The 16722-nt window shown below is 43.8% G+C and overlaps 1 protein-coding gene across 2 annotated transcripts; it reads right to left on the bottom strand.

The window, feature by feature from the left end:
- Window positions 1–4426: 4426 nt before the first annotated feature.
- Window positions 4427–11176, bottom strand: LOC117833103 (disease resistance protein RPM1). 2 transcript variants are annotated; one of them, XM_034712490.2, is made up of 9 exons: window positions 11033–11176; window positions 10823–10934; window positions 10524–10730; window positions 9611–9872; window positions 9291–9510; window positions 9049–9199; window positions 8190–8417; window positions 7461–7506; window positions 4427–7340 (listed from the first exon to the last, which is right to left on the bottom strand). In XM_034712490.2, exons 3-9 carry the CDS (start codon window positions 10635–10637, stop codon window positions 4591–4593), a joined length of 3771 nt encoding a protein of 1256 aa, XP_034568381.1. In that variant the 5' UTR covers window positions 10638–10730; window positions 10823–10934; window positions 11033–11176; the 3' UTR covers window positions 4427–4590. The 2 variants fall into 2 exon arrangements, with proteins under 2 accessions (XP_034568381.1, XP_034568382.1); XM_034712491.2 differs by having other exon boundaries at window positions 10823–10903; window positions 11033–11171.
- Between the last annotated feature and the right edge of the window lie 5546 nt (window positions 11177–16722).

Here is a 16722-nt window from a genome sequence, read left to right as displayed (position 1 = left end):
AGCCCATTTGGAAGACATCCCATTGGTGTGCGAGTATCCCGATGTGTTTCCAGATGATTTGCCGGGTATGCCGCCTGATAGAGATATCGAGTTTGCTATTGAATTGAAACCAGGTACTGCCCCAATTTCAAAGAGACCGTACCGGATGCCACCAGCCGAGCTGGCAGAAATGAAAACTCAGTTGCATGATTTGTTGGGAAAGGGTTTTATTCGTCCAAGTACATCACCTTGGGGTTGCCCCGGCTTGTTTGTGAAAAAGAAGGACGATAGTCTGCGTATGTGTGTGGACTACCGACCTCTCAATGCGGTGACGATAAAGAACAAGTACCCACTACCCCGCATTGATGTTCTGTTCGATCAGTTAGCTGGAGCTAGAGTGTTTTCCAAAATTGACCTCCGTTCTGGCTACCATCAAATCAAGATCCGCCCTTGCGACATTCCAAAGACTGCCTTCTCTACACGGTATGGACTCTATGAGTACTTAGTCATGTCATTTGGGCTTACTAATGCACCGGCTTATTTCATGTACCTCATGAATTCGGTGTTTATGCCCGAACTCGACAAATTCGTCGTGGTATTCATTGACGATATCTTGGTGTACTCGAAGAATGAGGAAGAGCATGCAGAGCACCTTCATACTGTACTCCAATGCTTAAGAGATCACCAAATCTATGCCAAATTCTCTAAGTGTGACTTCTGGCTAGACAGTGTTAAATTCTTGGGGCACACCATATCTAGAGACGGTATAGCAGTAGACCCAAGCAAAGTGCAAGAAGTAATGGACTGGAAGCCGCCCACTTCAGTTCATCAGATTCAAAGTTTTCTCAGTTTAGCAGGTTACTACCGTCTCTTCATTCCTGACTTCTCAAAAATAGCTAAGTCAATGACAGAACTGCTGAAGAAGGGAATTAAGTTTGTGTGGAGCGACAAATGTGAAGAAGCCTTCCACACCCTGAGACAATTGCTGACCTCTGCGCCGGTTTTAGCTCAGCCCAACACCACTAGACCGTTTGACGTATATTGCGATGCCTCTGGCACTGGACTTGGTTGTGTTCTTATGCAAGACAGCCGAGTCATTGCCTATGCCTCGCGAGCGCTACGGCCACATGAGTTGAATTACCCTACCCATGATCTCGAGTTAGCAACAGTTGTTCATGCTCTGAAAATCTGGAGGCATTATCTTATGGGAACTCGATGCAACATCTATACAGATCACAAGAGCCTTAAGTATATCTTCACTCAAGCAGACCTCAACATGCGTCAGAGAAGATGGTTAGAATTAATCAAAGATTATGACCTAGAAGTGCATTATCACCCAGGCAAGGCCAACGTAGTTGCAGATGCTCTCAGCCGCAAGGTCCATTGTAACTGCTTATCGGCGATTAATTATGTCGAGACCCTATGTCATGAAATGGCTAAACTCAACTTGGAAATTGTTCCCCACGGTACCTTAAGTCATATTTCTCTGGAGCCTACCCTGCTTGACCAAATAATTCTAGCACAACTAGAGGATGAAGAGATAAACCTTATCAAAGAGAAACTCGCACAGGAGGATGAGGGAAATTCCGACAGGATTGGAAAGGAGTGGTACATTATGAAGCTCGACTTGTAGTTCCAAATGATCCCGATCTTAACAAAAAAATTCTGGACGAAGCACACCTTTCCAAGTTCTCGATCCACCCTGGTAGTACCAAGATTTACCACGACCTCCGACAAAATTTCTGGTGGAGTGGGATGAAACCCGACATTGCACGATATGTTTTAGAGTGTGATACCTGTCAGCGAGTCAAAGCAAGCCACTTGAGGGTAGCTGGCCCCTTGCAGCCGCTGCCTATTCCCTCGTGGAAGTGGGAGGACATAAGCATAGACTTTATAGTCAGACTACCTAATACCTCCCGCAAGCATGATTCCATATGGGTTATAGTAGACCGACTAACCAAAACAGCGCATTTCCTTCCAGTACACACCACCCACGCCATACAGAAATATGCAGAACTGTACCTTGACCGGATTATTTCCTTGCATGGTGTACCTAAAACGATCATCTTTGATCGAGGTAGTTAGTTTGTACCACGCTTTTGGGAGCAGTTGCAGTTTTCACTTGGCACTAAATTGATTCGTAGTTCCACATATCATCCTCAAAACCGATGGACAAACTGAAAGGGTTAACCAGATTTTGGAAGATATGCTACGTGCCTGTGCCATTCATTATGACAAGAAGTGGGATAAGTGTTTGCCATTAGCGGAATTCTCATACAACAATAGTTACCAAGCTAGCCTGAAAATGGCGCCTTTTGAAGCCTTGTATGGACGTAGATGTCAAACCCCGCTAAGCTGGTCGCAACCCGGAGAGCAAACAGTGTATGGACCTGACCTGGTCATGGAGGCCGAAGAAAAAGTGAGAGTTATCCGCGAAAATCTCAAGGCCGCCCAATCTCGACAAAAGAGCTATTCCGATCAAAGAAGAAGACCTATCCAATTTGAGGTTGGGGATTTTGTATACCTGCGGGTTTCACCGACCAAAGGCGTACAACATTTTGGAGTAAAAGGAAAGTTGGCTTCGCGCTATATTGGTCCCTATGAGATTGTAGAAGTTTGTGGACCCGTAGTGTATCGAGTTAAACTTCCAGAGAAGATTGCCGTGCGGCGTAAAACCAACTGAAAGGGGGCTTTCCAGTTTTATCTCCGCCAGCTCCGGTTTCCACGTGTCGGTTACGCAACGGACGGATTCTAACAGATTAATGGCAGATTAATCACCTTAAACACTCAACGGCTACTCTTTTCAACGGACTGCTGACCACTTCAACGACAGAGATCGCCTAAGTGCTCGGGGGCTACGGGTACCGTACCCGTTGGTCAGTTTTTTATTTTTCAAAGACTTCCAAGGGTAAAACAGACAAAAAAGCTAGTTTGACCCTAAGCCTGACTCTTCGACTCAACCTAAGGCTCGGGGGCTACTCCATATGGAGTGGGATTGACATCGCACTACCATATAAAATTTCTCGGAACAGAGACAACTCGAAAGAACAAAAAGAGTACATTCCAGCCACGCGACAGTACTCGAGCACTTCGGTCTACAACCTCTACGACCAGCTACTCGGATAGTGCCCGCAGTGCCTAAGACTGTGGCGCACGACTACAAAGTACTAGGGGGCTTGTCGGGCATGTACCCCAGGCCCACGAGTAGACCTTGGACGGCCCACTCAGGGGCGTACTCGGACACGATCAGGACAAGGGATAGGCGTATCCCATTCAAACTAGTCAAGTATGTATATGGAAAACTACACGGGCTTTACCGAGTAAAACTCTGTAACAGTACTCAACTAGGACTCAGACTTGTAACCCTGTCCTCCCGTGTATATAAGGGTGGGCAGGGACTCCCCTCAACAACAACTCCAGTTCATCAATACAAACCAACACACAGGACGTAGGGTATTACGCGATCTAGCGGCCCGAACCTATCTAAATCGTGTTGCTTGCGTCACCATTGATTCCTTGATTCTCGACGACCCTTACCGCACAAAAGACCACCTAGGGTACCCCCTAGGTGGGTTGCTAGTCTAAAACACCGACAGATACGAGGTGCTAAACTTTAGCAGTGTCACATCGGATGTTCGGATGCTAATTAGGAGGACTAAACATGAGCTAATTATAAAACTAATTGTAGAACCCTATGCTAATTCGCGAGACAAATCTATTAAGCCTAATTAATCCATCATTAGCAAATAGTTACTGTAGCACCACATTATCAAATCATGGACTAATTAGGCTTAACAGATTTGTCTCGCGAATTAGACTCCATCTGTGCAATTAGTTTTGTAATTAGTCTATATTTAATACTTCTAATTAATATCCAAACATCCGATGTGACAGGTGCTAAACTTAACACGGGGTATCCAAACAACCCCTTAATCTCATTAGTTGATTGTACTCCGAACAAATCTTAAACAAATCTTAGTCTGTGGATAGGAATTCCGCGCTCACTCACTGGCTGCTTTGATCCCAAGCTGCCAGCCCAACGGGCTAACAATTCAGTGGCGCAGACCGGGTCCGCGTTTTCTGAAAGGATGCATGGGGTGGGCAATCCGTGGCCTTTGCCCAGCTGAACTGGGCCTCCAAGACTAGCGCCGCCTGCAGGCAGGGCCTTCTCCTTTTCTCGTAGTTCGTGGCGGAATGGCTTCCTGCTTCTTCGGCGCGGTGCCGGCGGCAGCTGCCACAGCGAGGCCTCTCGAGAAGTCGAGGGTCGAAGGCCTCAACCCGTCTGCGGCGCGGCTGCCCTTCAGTCACTGGTGCTAGCCTCTCGAGGAGTCGAGGGTCGAAGGTCCAAGTCCTCGGATGGGAATCAAAATCTGAATCAATGGGGAAAAATATACCACAGCTGCGATGAGGCTGGGCACGCCCTGATCGCAGATAAAGTCAGGGTCCATTAAAAAGGAAAATGCTAAAGCATGGCATAACTGCAATTGTAGTTGCATCAACAATGTCAAAGATCTGATGACTTATTTAGTTATTTGGAAAGGATTAAACGCCTGACGTTGCTGCGAGCAGATGTGAAGTGCATTTCTACTCCTGTGGTACACGTGTGCCACTTCAGATGCGGAGCTCTTGAACATACTGCATCTTCTGCTGCATCTTTTTGCTATCCCAATGACCTCTGAAGTCCTTGTGCAAACTCAGCAGCCACAGTTTCTTAAGAGAACGAAGGGATTCAATACCTTGGGGGACCTTGTCGAGCTTTAGAAGTGACACAACATATAAACCCTCGATCTGTTGAAGGGCACCGACTCTGATCTCCACCTTGTCAACATTGGGCATGCGCTTCAAGACAAGCGTCTTCAGCTGTGGGAAGCACCCTTTAGAAAGAACTAAGGTGTCTGCAGTACTCACCCTGTTAAGACTAAGATAGGTGAGATTCGGCACGTAAGGTGCAAGCAGCTGCAGTGGATCTTCCTGAAGGTGGCACCAGCTAATAGCTAGATATTTGAGATTTCTGCCACTGTCACGGAATACAGGGCACTCAAGTGTCTTATCTGCCCAGCACCCTCTGATTATCAATCTGTGGAAGTTTTCAGATGCTGGCTTCAGATTTTCCAAATGAAGTGTCTCGTTCTCATCACTTGTAGAGAGAAGCAAGCTGGAAAGAAGAGGCATCTTTGACAGTATAGAGAAAAGGTTTGCGCAATCCGCTGCACTTATGTTGTCAATCCACACACTCCTTAGTTTCGTAAGTTTTATCAGCTGCTCAGCCAGGTCCTTGTTGGCTTCCAAAGTTTCTAGAGTCTGAAGTTCTTCCAAGTTGGATAGCTCTTTTGGTGCTTGCACTCCAATGAAGTATCGGAACTCTGACTGCTTCTCATCTGCAAATCTGTCTGCCAGAAGGTGCCGTAACTTCTTGATTTTAACAACACTTCTTGGTAGCTTCTCTATTTTTGTTGCCTTTATGTCCAGTGTTTGGAGGTTGGAGAGCTTTCCAATCGATTCTGGGAGTGATTTAACTCTTGTGCGACGCAGACCAATGTAGCGTAGATTAAACATATTTCCTATGGATGCTGGCACTTCACTTATTTCAGAATCTTGCAACTCGAGAACTGTCAGGTACGTGGATTCAGAAAGAACTGAAGATAACAACTGAGGGGAGGATCCAATTATTCCGAGTGCAACTGCGGTTCGAAGGCGTGGCAGTTGAATTTCAACTTTCAGTGAAGTTTTGTCCTGCCATCCACAGGAAGACAGGCGACGAACACCCTTGTCCATCTTCACCAATGTGCCAAAATCATACGCAAAACCAAACTTCTCCTCTTTAGCAACAGATAGTGCCAGGTCACGTACAAGGTCATGCATCTTACAGGTGCGGACCCTTCCTAGCTCATCGTTCTCAACAGCTTCCAGCATATTCCTTTGGATCAGTTCCCGTAGGTATCTGTCGGCCACCTCCTCTGGTGTGCTTTGTTCATTTTGAAGCGCAAAACCTTCTGCAACCCATAGCCAAACAAGGCTCTCTCGTGACATTAGGTGATCCTCAGGGTACAAGCTACAATAAAGGAAGCAGTTTCTAAGATTTCCAGGTAAGTCGTGGTAGCTCAGATTTAGAATTGCACGAACATGATCATTGTTCGTCAGCTGATCCTGAAATTGCTTGTATGTTTCGTTCCAAACTTGTTTAATTGGTGGCAGTGCAGACAGCAGGCCACCCATGGTTACGATTGCAAGTGGAAGTCCTTGACACCTATCCACTATATTGTTGGCCAGCTTCTCAAGTTCATCGGGGCAGCTGCAATTTATGGTGTTATAGAAAGCCTTTCTGCAAAACAGCACGTGTGCATCACCGTGATCCAATGGCTTGAGTTTGAGTTGACGGGTGGGGTGAGCAAGGACTGCGACCTGTTCCTGTCGCGTCGTGATGATAACACAACTTGCTTGGAGGTTCTGGAATGCATCCCTTATCTGAGTGTATGCTTCTTGATTCCATACATCATCCAGTACAATCAAGCACTTCCTACCAGCTAGTCTTTCCTTTACTTTTGCTTTCAAGTCACGGGCATCCAAATCCACTAGCTGTGACTGTTCTGGCTCCCCAATCTTCCTCAGCAGTTTCCTCAGCAATTTAACCACATCATAATTCTGAGATACAACGATCCAAGCATGAGTGGTGAAATTGTTCTTCTCCCGCTCGTACACATTTGTGACAAGGGTGGTTTTCCCCAATCCACCCATACCAGATACTGTTATTAATCTGGTAATTTGCTCGTCTGAGTTCAACCATCCAGTCAGCAGTCTCCTGTTTTCTTCAATTCCCACAAGATCATCGTGAATAACAACAAGGAGTACAGCTTTTGCCATTTGTTCTTCCGAGCGATGTCTTTCAATCTCAGCAAGTTGTTGATGGTTAGAGACAAGCTGTGTTTCGTGTAACCAATTATCCTTCATATGAATAACTTGGTTAATCTCCTCTTCTATATCAGCTATCTCATCTGTAATTGCGCTGAAAACAATGGAATAATGGGTTCCCTTGATGAAGAACTTCTTCAGGAACCCTTCTTGCATCAGTTGAAAAACATGGTATGAGTATTTGTCTACTACATCTTCAACACGGTAAGCCACCTTCCGGACCTCCCCGATCCAATTATTGACAAGCTCATCTGTGAGGTAAACTGTTCCAATCTGCTGTATAATTTGGCTCATGAATGTCAGTTTCTTCCTTATTTGATCGACTTTCCATGGCAGTTCCTTCAGAGAATGAACTTTTCCAGACAGCTTATATATAACAGCCTTGGAGGTTTCATCTCCTAAAATGGAACCAATCTTCGTGACAGCAAGGAGTACCGCTCCAGCCGATTGTACTGAACAACACAATTACACCAACACACAGCATGCCACATTATATCAATATCAAACTTCAATAAAAATAAATAAAATATTTAGTAAATGAAGGGATCTATTTTAAATGTAACATTACTAACATTGACATGGCCTGCCCAGGATGCCACTAGATTTTTCAAAGTAACCCTGTCAATAAAAACAAATGGGAAATCTTAGGAAAATGGTGTTTGCTCATCCTACGAAATAAAGTAAAAATTACATTGTGGATTTTGCTCCGGTGCTCCTTTGAAAAAATAGCACGGATCCTAAAGCTAATTAATTTAGTTTTGGCACATTGTTAGTGATTTTGCACAGACGGACGTCTACTAATTTAATCATGTTTCGTCGTGGTTCATTCCTTCTCATAGGAGACGGTGGCTAATTCGAGAGCGTCTCGTTTATCTCATCGACTTGTGTCGGTATGAATTCACATGATGGCATACTCTGGGATCTGCTGTAGACTTATTTTATATCAGAGAACTAAGGTGCTGTTTGGTTGGGAAATTAAACTGCAGTCCTAACGCGCGCGCACACCTCTAGTTAGAATTACAGCATACATAAAATTAACAGTGGCAAGAAAGAGAGACATTAATATACTGAGTCATATGAGTATTTTGCTCACTTTTATATCCGATATATGCATCTTTCCGACACAAATCAAGCAATTTATTTTCCCTGTTTCCAACTTAAATATTTAAAAACAAACATAGTGAAAGTTGCCACGTGGACGTATAAAGAGCCAAGTATTTTCGACCACTGGTAATATTTAGGGACAAATAAACTATGGGTTCTATATTTTTTACATACATAAGATGAATGATAGGTTGTACCTTTTTAATTGACAACTGCGTGTCAATTTTAACAGTTTCCATCTCATCTAATTTGCTTTCCATCTCATCTAATTTGCTGACAATATCCTCTATTGTAGGCCTTTCATGACGCTTCTTCTTCCTGCAGTTTATTGCAATTTCCATACATCTTTTCACTTGTTTGCAATCCGCTTCAAGTGACGCATACTCTGGGATCTCTTCTAGACTTCTTTTCCAGTTGTCATGTACCTTTGAAGTTAAAACACGGAGTAAAACAAGTACAAGGGCGGTTAATATTATGGAATTTAGTACTCCGCCCTATTGCAAATACATGTTGTTTTGTTTTGAATATCCGAATTGATTGTAACAGTAAATCGTTATGAACTGTCACGTTTATATGGGCTCGTTGCACTATAATGAACTTTAGAGTTCTGACCAAATGTGATGAGTGAAATAATAACCACAACATGTAGAGTCCACAGTGTGATTTACAGAAAGATCTCCCTTGAATCTAAAGTGGTTGAAAGCTGATGGAGTGACACTCTACTTGCATGCATCTGCTATTAAATGGTGATAAATTCATGGATATTGTTCCAACAGGACTATCAACATGGCGTGCTGCCAACTTTATATACAATAAGAATCTCTAAACGAGTATATTTGGTAGTTGTAGATATACGTGTCGTAGACTGCCATATGTATCCAGAGGAGTCTTGCCCTCCAAATCTTGTACTTAATATGTACCAGCCAAGAGGCTCAATGCAATAACAATCAATCGATCCATTATACGTAACCCGCTCAAGATTATTTAAATTATTCTTACATGTTCTAGCTAGTATCTAAGAGGCTTATAAATTAAGATTAATTAAATTATTCTTACATGTTCAATAAATTCTTGGGGCTCCATGTCAGCAAAATCAGAGAAGCTTGTAACACCAGTGATTATCTGCATAATTATAACACCTAAACTATATATGTCATATTCCCTGGAGATTATTTGATTGTCAATGAACTCTGGAGGCAAGTATCCACTGCAGCAGAACATAAATGACATAGCAAAGTGAGACTAAGGAATAACTACAATTTAGCAGACCAAAAGTTCACATGAGACAATAATCTTACACTGTCCCTAGAGGCGTCATTGTCTTTTTGGTGTTCCCTTCACCAATGAGCCTAGATAAACCAAAATCGGTGATTTTTGGCAACATCTTCTCATCTAGCAGTATATTATCAGGTTTTAAGTCAAAATGGAAAATGGGAATCTTGTGAAGGTACTGTAGACCCTCGCAGATTCCCTTAATTATTTTGTAGCGTATGGGCCAATTCTTGCTAAGACATCCACCTACAAGAACAAACATAATATTCTCAATATACATAATGCAAAGAATATTTTTATTCACATGTCCGAAATAATATTACCCAATAACACATGAGCACCTTACCTGAAAGAAACTTGCGAAGGTTTCCATTGGGCACATACTCAAGACACAGTGCCCTGTGTATCCTATAACAAACTACTAATTTTCCTTTGTGCTCAATAATTTCTTCCTCAGTTTCATCGCAGAACCCCAACAATCGTACAATATTAGGATGCTTGAGCTTCTTAAGGTTTCCAAATTCATTTTGGAACTGCTGGTCACTGATCTCAGGCGTGAAATAACGAAGCACCTTCACAGCAACCTCTTCTCCATCATCAAGCAGCCCCTATTAAACACCTTCTTTAATTACACGTAATAATTTTGTTTTTTCTATGCTGATATATAGTAACAGAGAATTATAAATGAAAATGAATATGATTAGCTCTGTTCCTTTTGTACACATCCTCATATAACCGATGTTAAGACAATAAACAACAATATCATCCAACATTCACTACTACAGATAGTCTCAAGGCCACCAATGACTGTTTTGCTTTCAAAACTAGTATCTGTGGCAAGGTTTAGACATAAAACCATTTGCGATATATTTTGTAATACTTTCTGTGATATGAGCTCAACGCAAATTGTTCTTTTATTTAAAACTGCTAATGATAAGGTCTAGAAACAGAAAACATCTTTGATATATTTTCCACATATGTTTTTCTGGAGACATTCGTTCAAATTAAATCCCATGGCTCAAAGGACACCTATGCAACAAATAGAGCTTTGGATTATAAACTACACTTTTAACATAATTATCCCATGACCCTGGTTCAAATGTTAGCTTGGCAAGAAAAGATATTTAGTGTAAAGGTTTACCCACAATCACTGTAAGAGATAGAAGGAGGTCACAGATTATGAATGTAAATAAATTTACAAAACATCATATGTTTTACAACAAACATTACAAAGGAGTTTTTTAATTTAATAGGGGTACCTTAAACACACGTCCAAATGCACCGCGTCCAAGTTCATCTGTAAAATTATTTGTAATCTCTTTAACTAATGAGTATTGTAGCTTCCTTGGATGGTCATCTGTCCAACTCTTCATGGCGTTATTCTTCTACATCAAGACTAGCAGCCTTGTACAGGTACTACCAAGAAAACCTTCTCTTCGTTTCCTACCACATCCTATCAAATCAATCTTTTGAAAACAAAAAGAACGAAATTAGAAAGAAACACGAAACCAGTTACCAATAGATGCAAAAGTAGTAGAGTTTTGTGATGAAACCATACTGGATGTTGGGGATGCCATGGCAGTAGAAGCAGATCTCTCTGCGATGAAAGTTGCCAAACCGATTTGATAGATCTCACAGCCTCACAGGACGTTCACAAAAAAAGAAATAAACTGAAGCAGTTGTGGAGGATCATATATATACCCAGAGAAAGGAATTCAGAGTTGAGCCTTGTCTTTCAAAGCGGGAATTCAGAGAAGCAAGTACGCACCTGCTAGTCGTCTTGCAGCTGCAGCCGGAGCTCACCGTACCAGTGTGAGGAGGGCTGCAGTGAGATGCAACTCAATAATGCAGTGAACCAGCCGTTCCTTAATGCTCCTTGCCACTTTATTCCATTCCTTTTTTTATTATTAGGGGGTGTTTGGATATGAGGTGCTAAACTTTAGTAGGGTCATATCAGATATTCGGATGCTAATTAGAAAGACTAAACATGAGCTAATTACAAAACTAATTGCACAGATGGAGTCTAATTCGCGAGACGAATCTATTAAGGCTAATTAATCCATCATTAGCAAATGGTTACTGTAGCACCACATTGTCAAATCATGGACTAATTAGACTTAATAGATTCGTCTCGCGAATTAGACTCCATCTGTGCAATTAGTTTTGTAATTAAATTATGTTTAATACTCCTAATTAGTATCCAAACATCCGATGTGACGGGTGCTAAAGTTTAGCACGGTGTTCCCAAACACCCCCTTAATCTATTCTTCGTTCCTTATTATATATGTAGCCTTGGATTGACACCACAGATGCAAATCTGAGGGAGGACTCGTTGAAAAATATCTCTGAGAGGAAAGGAAAACTAGGGAATTAGAAACTAAAGTGGCTCTGCTTACAGAGTTCTGCGGTCGACAAAGTTCTGTCTGATTATTTGGACTATGCCATCTCGTGACTAGGCCAAACTCCAATAATGGCTACCAAATAAAATATTATAATTATGTACGTAACAAAAAGACAAGCAAGACTGAGACTGGTAGACCCACAGAAGAAAGAAACCAAACCTTGGCCATTCCCTACCGACGTGAGGCATTGTTTTACGTTGCCCAATTAAAATAAATGTAGACACTACGGGAAACACTAAAGTTGTCGAGTGTAATTTGTTCGTCGAGTGCATTATTGCGGGCACTCGGCGAAGGCCGCGTTTGCCGAGTGTATCCCTGACAACACTCGGCAAACATATTACACTCGGCGAAAATATGATTTGCCGATCGCCAAAAAAAATACTTGGCAAACTCACGGGGGACACTCGGCAAATAAAATACACTCGGCAAACCCTTAAGCACGTGACCAGCATGTGCGGCGTTCAGTAGGGGGTGTGACGGATGTTAGCTGTTTGCCGAGTGTCGACGGGGGACACTCGGCAAAGCTCAGGGTTTGCCGAGTGTTAGGTGCGACACTCGGCAAACCTTCATGTTTGCCGAGTGTTTTGATGGGACACTCGGCAAACATGAAGGTTTGCCGAGTGTTTTTTGACACACTCAGCAAAACTAAAACATTTTTTCTCTCCTCCACCCTCCAAACTTTTTATACTCTCCATGTATGACATTTGGCACTGCAAGGTAGAAGGTGGACTATTTATTGACCTGTTTGCTATATTTAATGAATTAATTTCATTTAAAATTTATTGATTTAAGTCAAATTTGAACCGCAGGTGATTGGAATAATAGAATAATATGAGTGGAAAAATTGTATTCATGTTAGTGAGTCCAAATTGAGGTCTCATCCGGAAAATGAAAAGAAATTTCGAACATTTTGTTAAGGAAACACGACTACGAACGTGTGGCCGAATGATTTTTTAATTCTCAAAAATACAAACGAAGTTTGAAAATCACAAGATTTTCCAATATGCTATGATTTCATATGCAGAGGCTGTGGTAAAAAATTGAGAAGGTTTCGTAAAAATTTTGACATATGATGCTTAGAATTCGAAGCATCTCCGGAGAGGATTCGTAGAAGTTGGAAGGATCCGGTAAGATTTTGAGTCGAATCGATACTTGAATTTTTCATTGAGTTCAAATTTATTTTTATAGGCCATAGAGAACATAGATTGGTTAATGTCAAATTTTAGGAATTTTTCAGATCTGTTTGATAATTTTTATTTATTAATTGCAAGTATATGAATTTAATAGATATAAATTCAATATGAGCTATAAATCCATGAAATAATGGAATAATATTACTTAAAAAAATGAAATACGCAATATTTAGTGAATTTGACTAGGTTTTTGCAAAGTTTACATACTTTTAATTACTAAAACTACTTTGCACATGCAATATAAGTATTGATTTGCCAAGTTTACATACTTTTAATTACTAAAACTACTTTGCACATGCAATATAAGTATTGATTTGCCGAGGGTCGCAACGAGGCACTCGGCAAAGAATATGTTTGACCAGTGTCATCCCTCGGACACTCGGCAAAGCTCGCCGCGGGTCCACATGTCAGCGTTAGTCCAAAATCCGGGGAAAAAAATCCTTTGCCGAGTGCCCCTGATCTAGCACTCGGCAAAGGCTGAAAACTCCGAAAAAATTAAAAAATGCCTTTGCCGAGTGCTAGATCAGGGGCGCTCGACAAAGACTGGACATTAAGCCAGCCCTAAGTCACGCACGCGCACACACCCGCACAGGCACAGGCCCACGCACACGCACCGCACGCGCCGCCCGCCCCACGCTGCTCGCCAGACCCGTGCCGCCCGCCCCGCGCCGCCCGCCGCAAGCCCGCTGCCTCCCGCGTTGGCCCCCCGGCCGCCCGACGCGCCGCCCCCGGCTGCCCCGTGCCGGCCCCGGTCGCCCGACGCGCCGCCCCCGGCCGCCCCCCGCCGGCCCCCGCGCCGCCCCTGGCCGGCCCCGACTCCCGACCGGCCGGCCTCCGGCCGCCCCCGGCTCAATGCAGACGGATGGAGGTTAGAAAAGAGGAGGCAAGGACAATGAACCTGACCAAGGACCAATTCATGAGGGTAAGTAAAGAACGTTGATACTTACTATTTAAGATTAATTAGGCTCAATTTCTTTTTTCATATGTCACATGCTTGATGATGTAGGTGCCTCCATGGTGGTGTCGTGCGCATATCCAGCGCTGGGAGAAGATGGTCGACGTGTGGTTGGAGCCCGGGTGGTTGGAGAACCACCTTGCTTGCCGACAGCGGCGTTTGCAGATGCCGACTGCACCACACCATTAAGGCAGCCTAAGCCTTGATGAATATAGAGAAAAATGGCTACGCAACTTCAATTCTTTATTATAACGTTCAATTCTATAAATTCCTAATCATATTGTATTTTTTTTTCCGCGGTCGGCGTCACATGATGGCCGACCTTGCTCCCAGCTCAAGGCATGGGTCCTCTCCAAAAAGGGCAAGGTGACGGCCGATATCGATTTCAACCCAGACAACCCATCCGAGGCGTACAGCCATCCTAGCATACACAGTCGTGTCACCGAGTATACAGCAATGGCTAGGGAGGTTCACGGGCCAGACTTCGATCCGAGCTCCGAGGACATTGATGGAGAAATCATGATGAGGGTGGGAGGAGGCAAGAAGCATGGCCGATATTGGATTGGCGACGGCGTAATCGGCATGGCCTCTACTCCCACTCTCTCCCAGATCCGAGCTAGGAGCACGGACTCGAGCTCGGCGATACGGCCACGACCCACCACTGCACAGTTCCAGATGGAGGCTCTCCAGGTTCTTTCTCTTCCATTCATCGTTCGTTTGTTGTTATAGTTTAGCTTTGCATTATAACATTGCAATGAAATATTGTAGGCCCAGGTGGAAGAAGCAAGGAAGAAACAAGAGGAGATGGCGGCGCAGATGGAGGACATGCGGTGGAGGATAGAGGAAGAAAATCGGATGAGGATGGACCAGATGTTCCCGTACATGCAGAATTTTGCTTCGAGCATGGGTCAGTCTTTGCCTCCGCCACCGCCGATGCTGTTCCCTCCGCCTCAGCCACCCACAACTACTCCTGTGAGTCACTTGACACATTGTGCTTAAGATTCAATACTTTAATTTTGACAACTTTAGATGTTAGCTCAGAATATCCTATCCTATGTGCAGAATCAATCGGCGGCTTCGAATAATGAAGATCAAGATTTGTCGCAGTGGTCTCCTTGGCCTCCACGGAACTAGACTTGGTTGTGAACTTGGTTGAAACTAAATTGTGACTTGAACTTGGATTTATGGATTGTTTCGTGCTTATGTTGGATTATGCCTGTGATGTTTATGAATAATGTTTCTAATGGTGGTTGTGAATTATGCATGTGATTGTTCATTACAAATACCTGTGATGATGTGTATTGTGAATTGAGAGGGGTCCGTTATACGTGACAAAATGGGAAAAAAGGGGGTACAGACCACTTTGCCGAGTGTTACACTCGGCAAAGAGGCGCCTTTGGCGCGTGTTTTGGCTTTAACACTCGGCAAAAATGACAGTTGCACCTGCGCCACCTGTTTGAAAGCCAAAACACTCGGCAAAGGCGCCTCTTTGCGAAGTGTAACACTCGGCAAAGTGGTCTGTACCCCCCTTTTTCCCCCTTCTTTGCCGAGTGTCAGGGCCCCGACACTCGGCAAACAAGCCCTGTTTGCCGTGTGTTGGCACTCGGCAAACAGCCCATCTTTGCCGTGTGTTGACACTCAGCAAACAGGGCTTGTTTGCCGTGTGTTGGCACTCGACAAATAGGGCTTGTTTGCCGAGTGCCTGCCGTATGGCACTTGGCAAAGCTGTCGTTAGCCTCGACGTCGTCAAAGCTAATTTCGCCGAGTGTGTCTTTTCGCCGAGTGTTTTTTGGCCTTCAGCAAAGTGTTTGCCGAGTGCGCGAGTTTTGACACTCGGCAAAGTCGTGTTTGCCGACACAATATTTGTCGTGTGCTATATGCCGAGTGTAACACTCGGCAAAGCCTTTGCCGAGTATTTTTGGGTCTTCGCCGAGTGCCTGTGGCACTCGGCAAATTAAGTGTTTCCCGTAGGGAGAAGAGATAATGAAAATGGTAGCTTGCTAAAAGACAGAAAACCCCTCCCACGGTCGCACCTCAATTTCTTTTATTTTTTCCAGTAATGAGGTTTCCACTTGGTGAGCCAGCCTCTTTGGCATGAATTGGGCGAGTTATGCTTGGCATGATAAATTCGAGCCACTATGGCCGTCAGATGCTGTTGATGGATCTGGTGGTGGCCGAGGAGCTAGTGGAGCCCGTAGAGGAGTTGTGGCTGGTAAAGAGGGCTCGTTTTTTTTTTTTTTTTTGAAAAAGAACTTCATTCAAGAGCTAAAAGCAGTGTACATGGGTGAGGGTTAGGTGACCCAATTGTACAGAAAGAAGTGCTGAGAGAACAGCACAAGCAGGATCATGTCTTGGTTTTGTACAAACAGGATTGAGTTGTGTATAAGAAGATGAAGTCCTAGCTATTTGACAGCAAGAAGATGGGCTGCCTGGTTTTGAACCCTCGAAATTTTTGTAACCTGCAAATCCACATCAAGACCGTGTTGCTGGCATTGAGAAATCCAAGGACGAAGCTTCCATGGAGCCTCCAGGAATGGACTCTGAATGTATTTAACTGCCTGGAGGCAATCAGACACCAGTGCTGGTCCGGGGCTCGTTGGTGCCAGCAAGCTTTGACAAAAAATTGTGACGACAGAGGCGAGGGAGGCGGTTGGTGCCAGCGAGCTTTGACAGGTATTGCTGAAGTCTGATGCGCGTACAAAATTTATGCCAAACACTGCGCTTTAATTTGTTTTCTTGTGTTCAGACTACAAATAGGAAAGAGAAAGAAGACAGGGGTCTTGTTGTCTTTCGTTGAAAAATTAAGAAAAGAAAACAAATAGTGCATCTCTCCCAAGTCCGGGTCAAAGTCTTTCCCCACCAGCGAGCTCGAGCAGCAGCCGGCCGCACAAACTGTTTAGTCCCTGTG

The sequence above is a fragment of the Setaria viridis genome, chromosome 8, assembly GCF_005286985.2.
Source record: "Setaria viridis chromosome 8, Setaria_viridis_v4.0, whole genome shotgun sequence".
Classification (NCBI taxonomy): domain Eukaryota; kingdom Viridiplantae; phylum Streptophyta; class Magnoliopsida; order Poales; family Poaceae; genus Setaria; species Setaria viridis.
The sequence above is the reverse complement of the archived record's forward strand: the minus strand, read 5'-3'. Positions and strand labels throughout refer to the sequence as shown.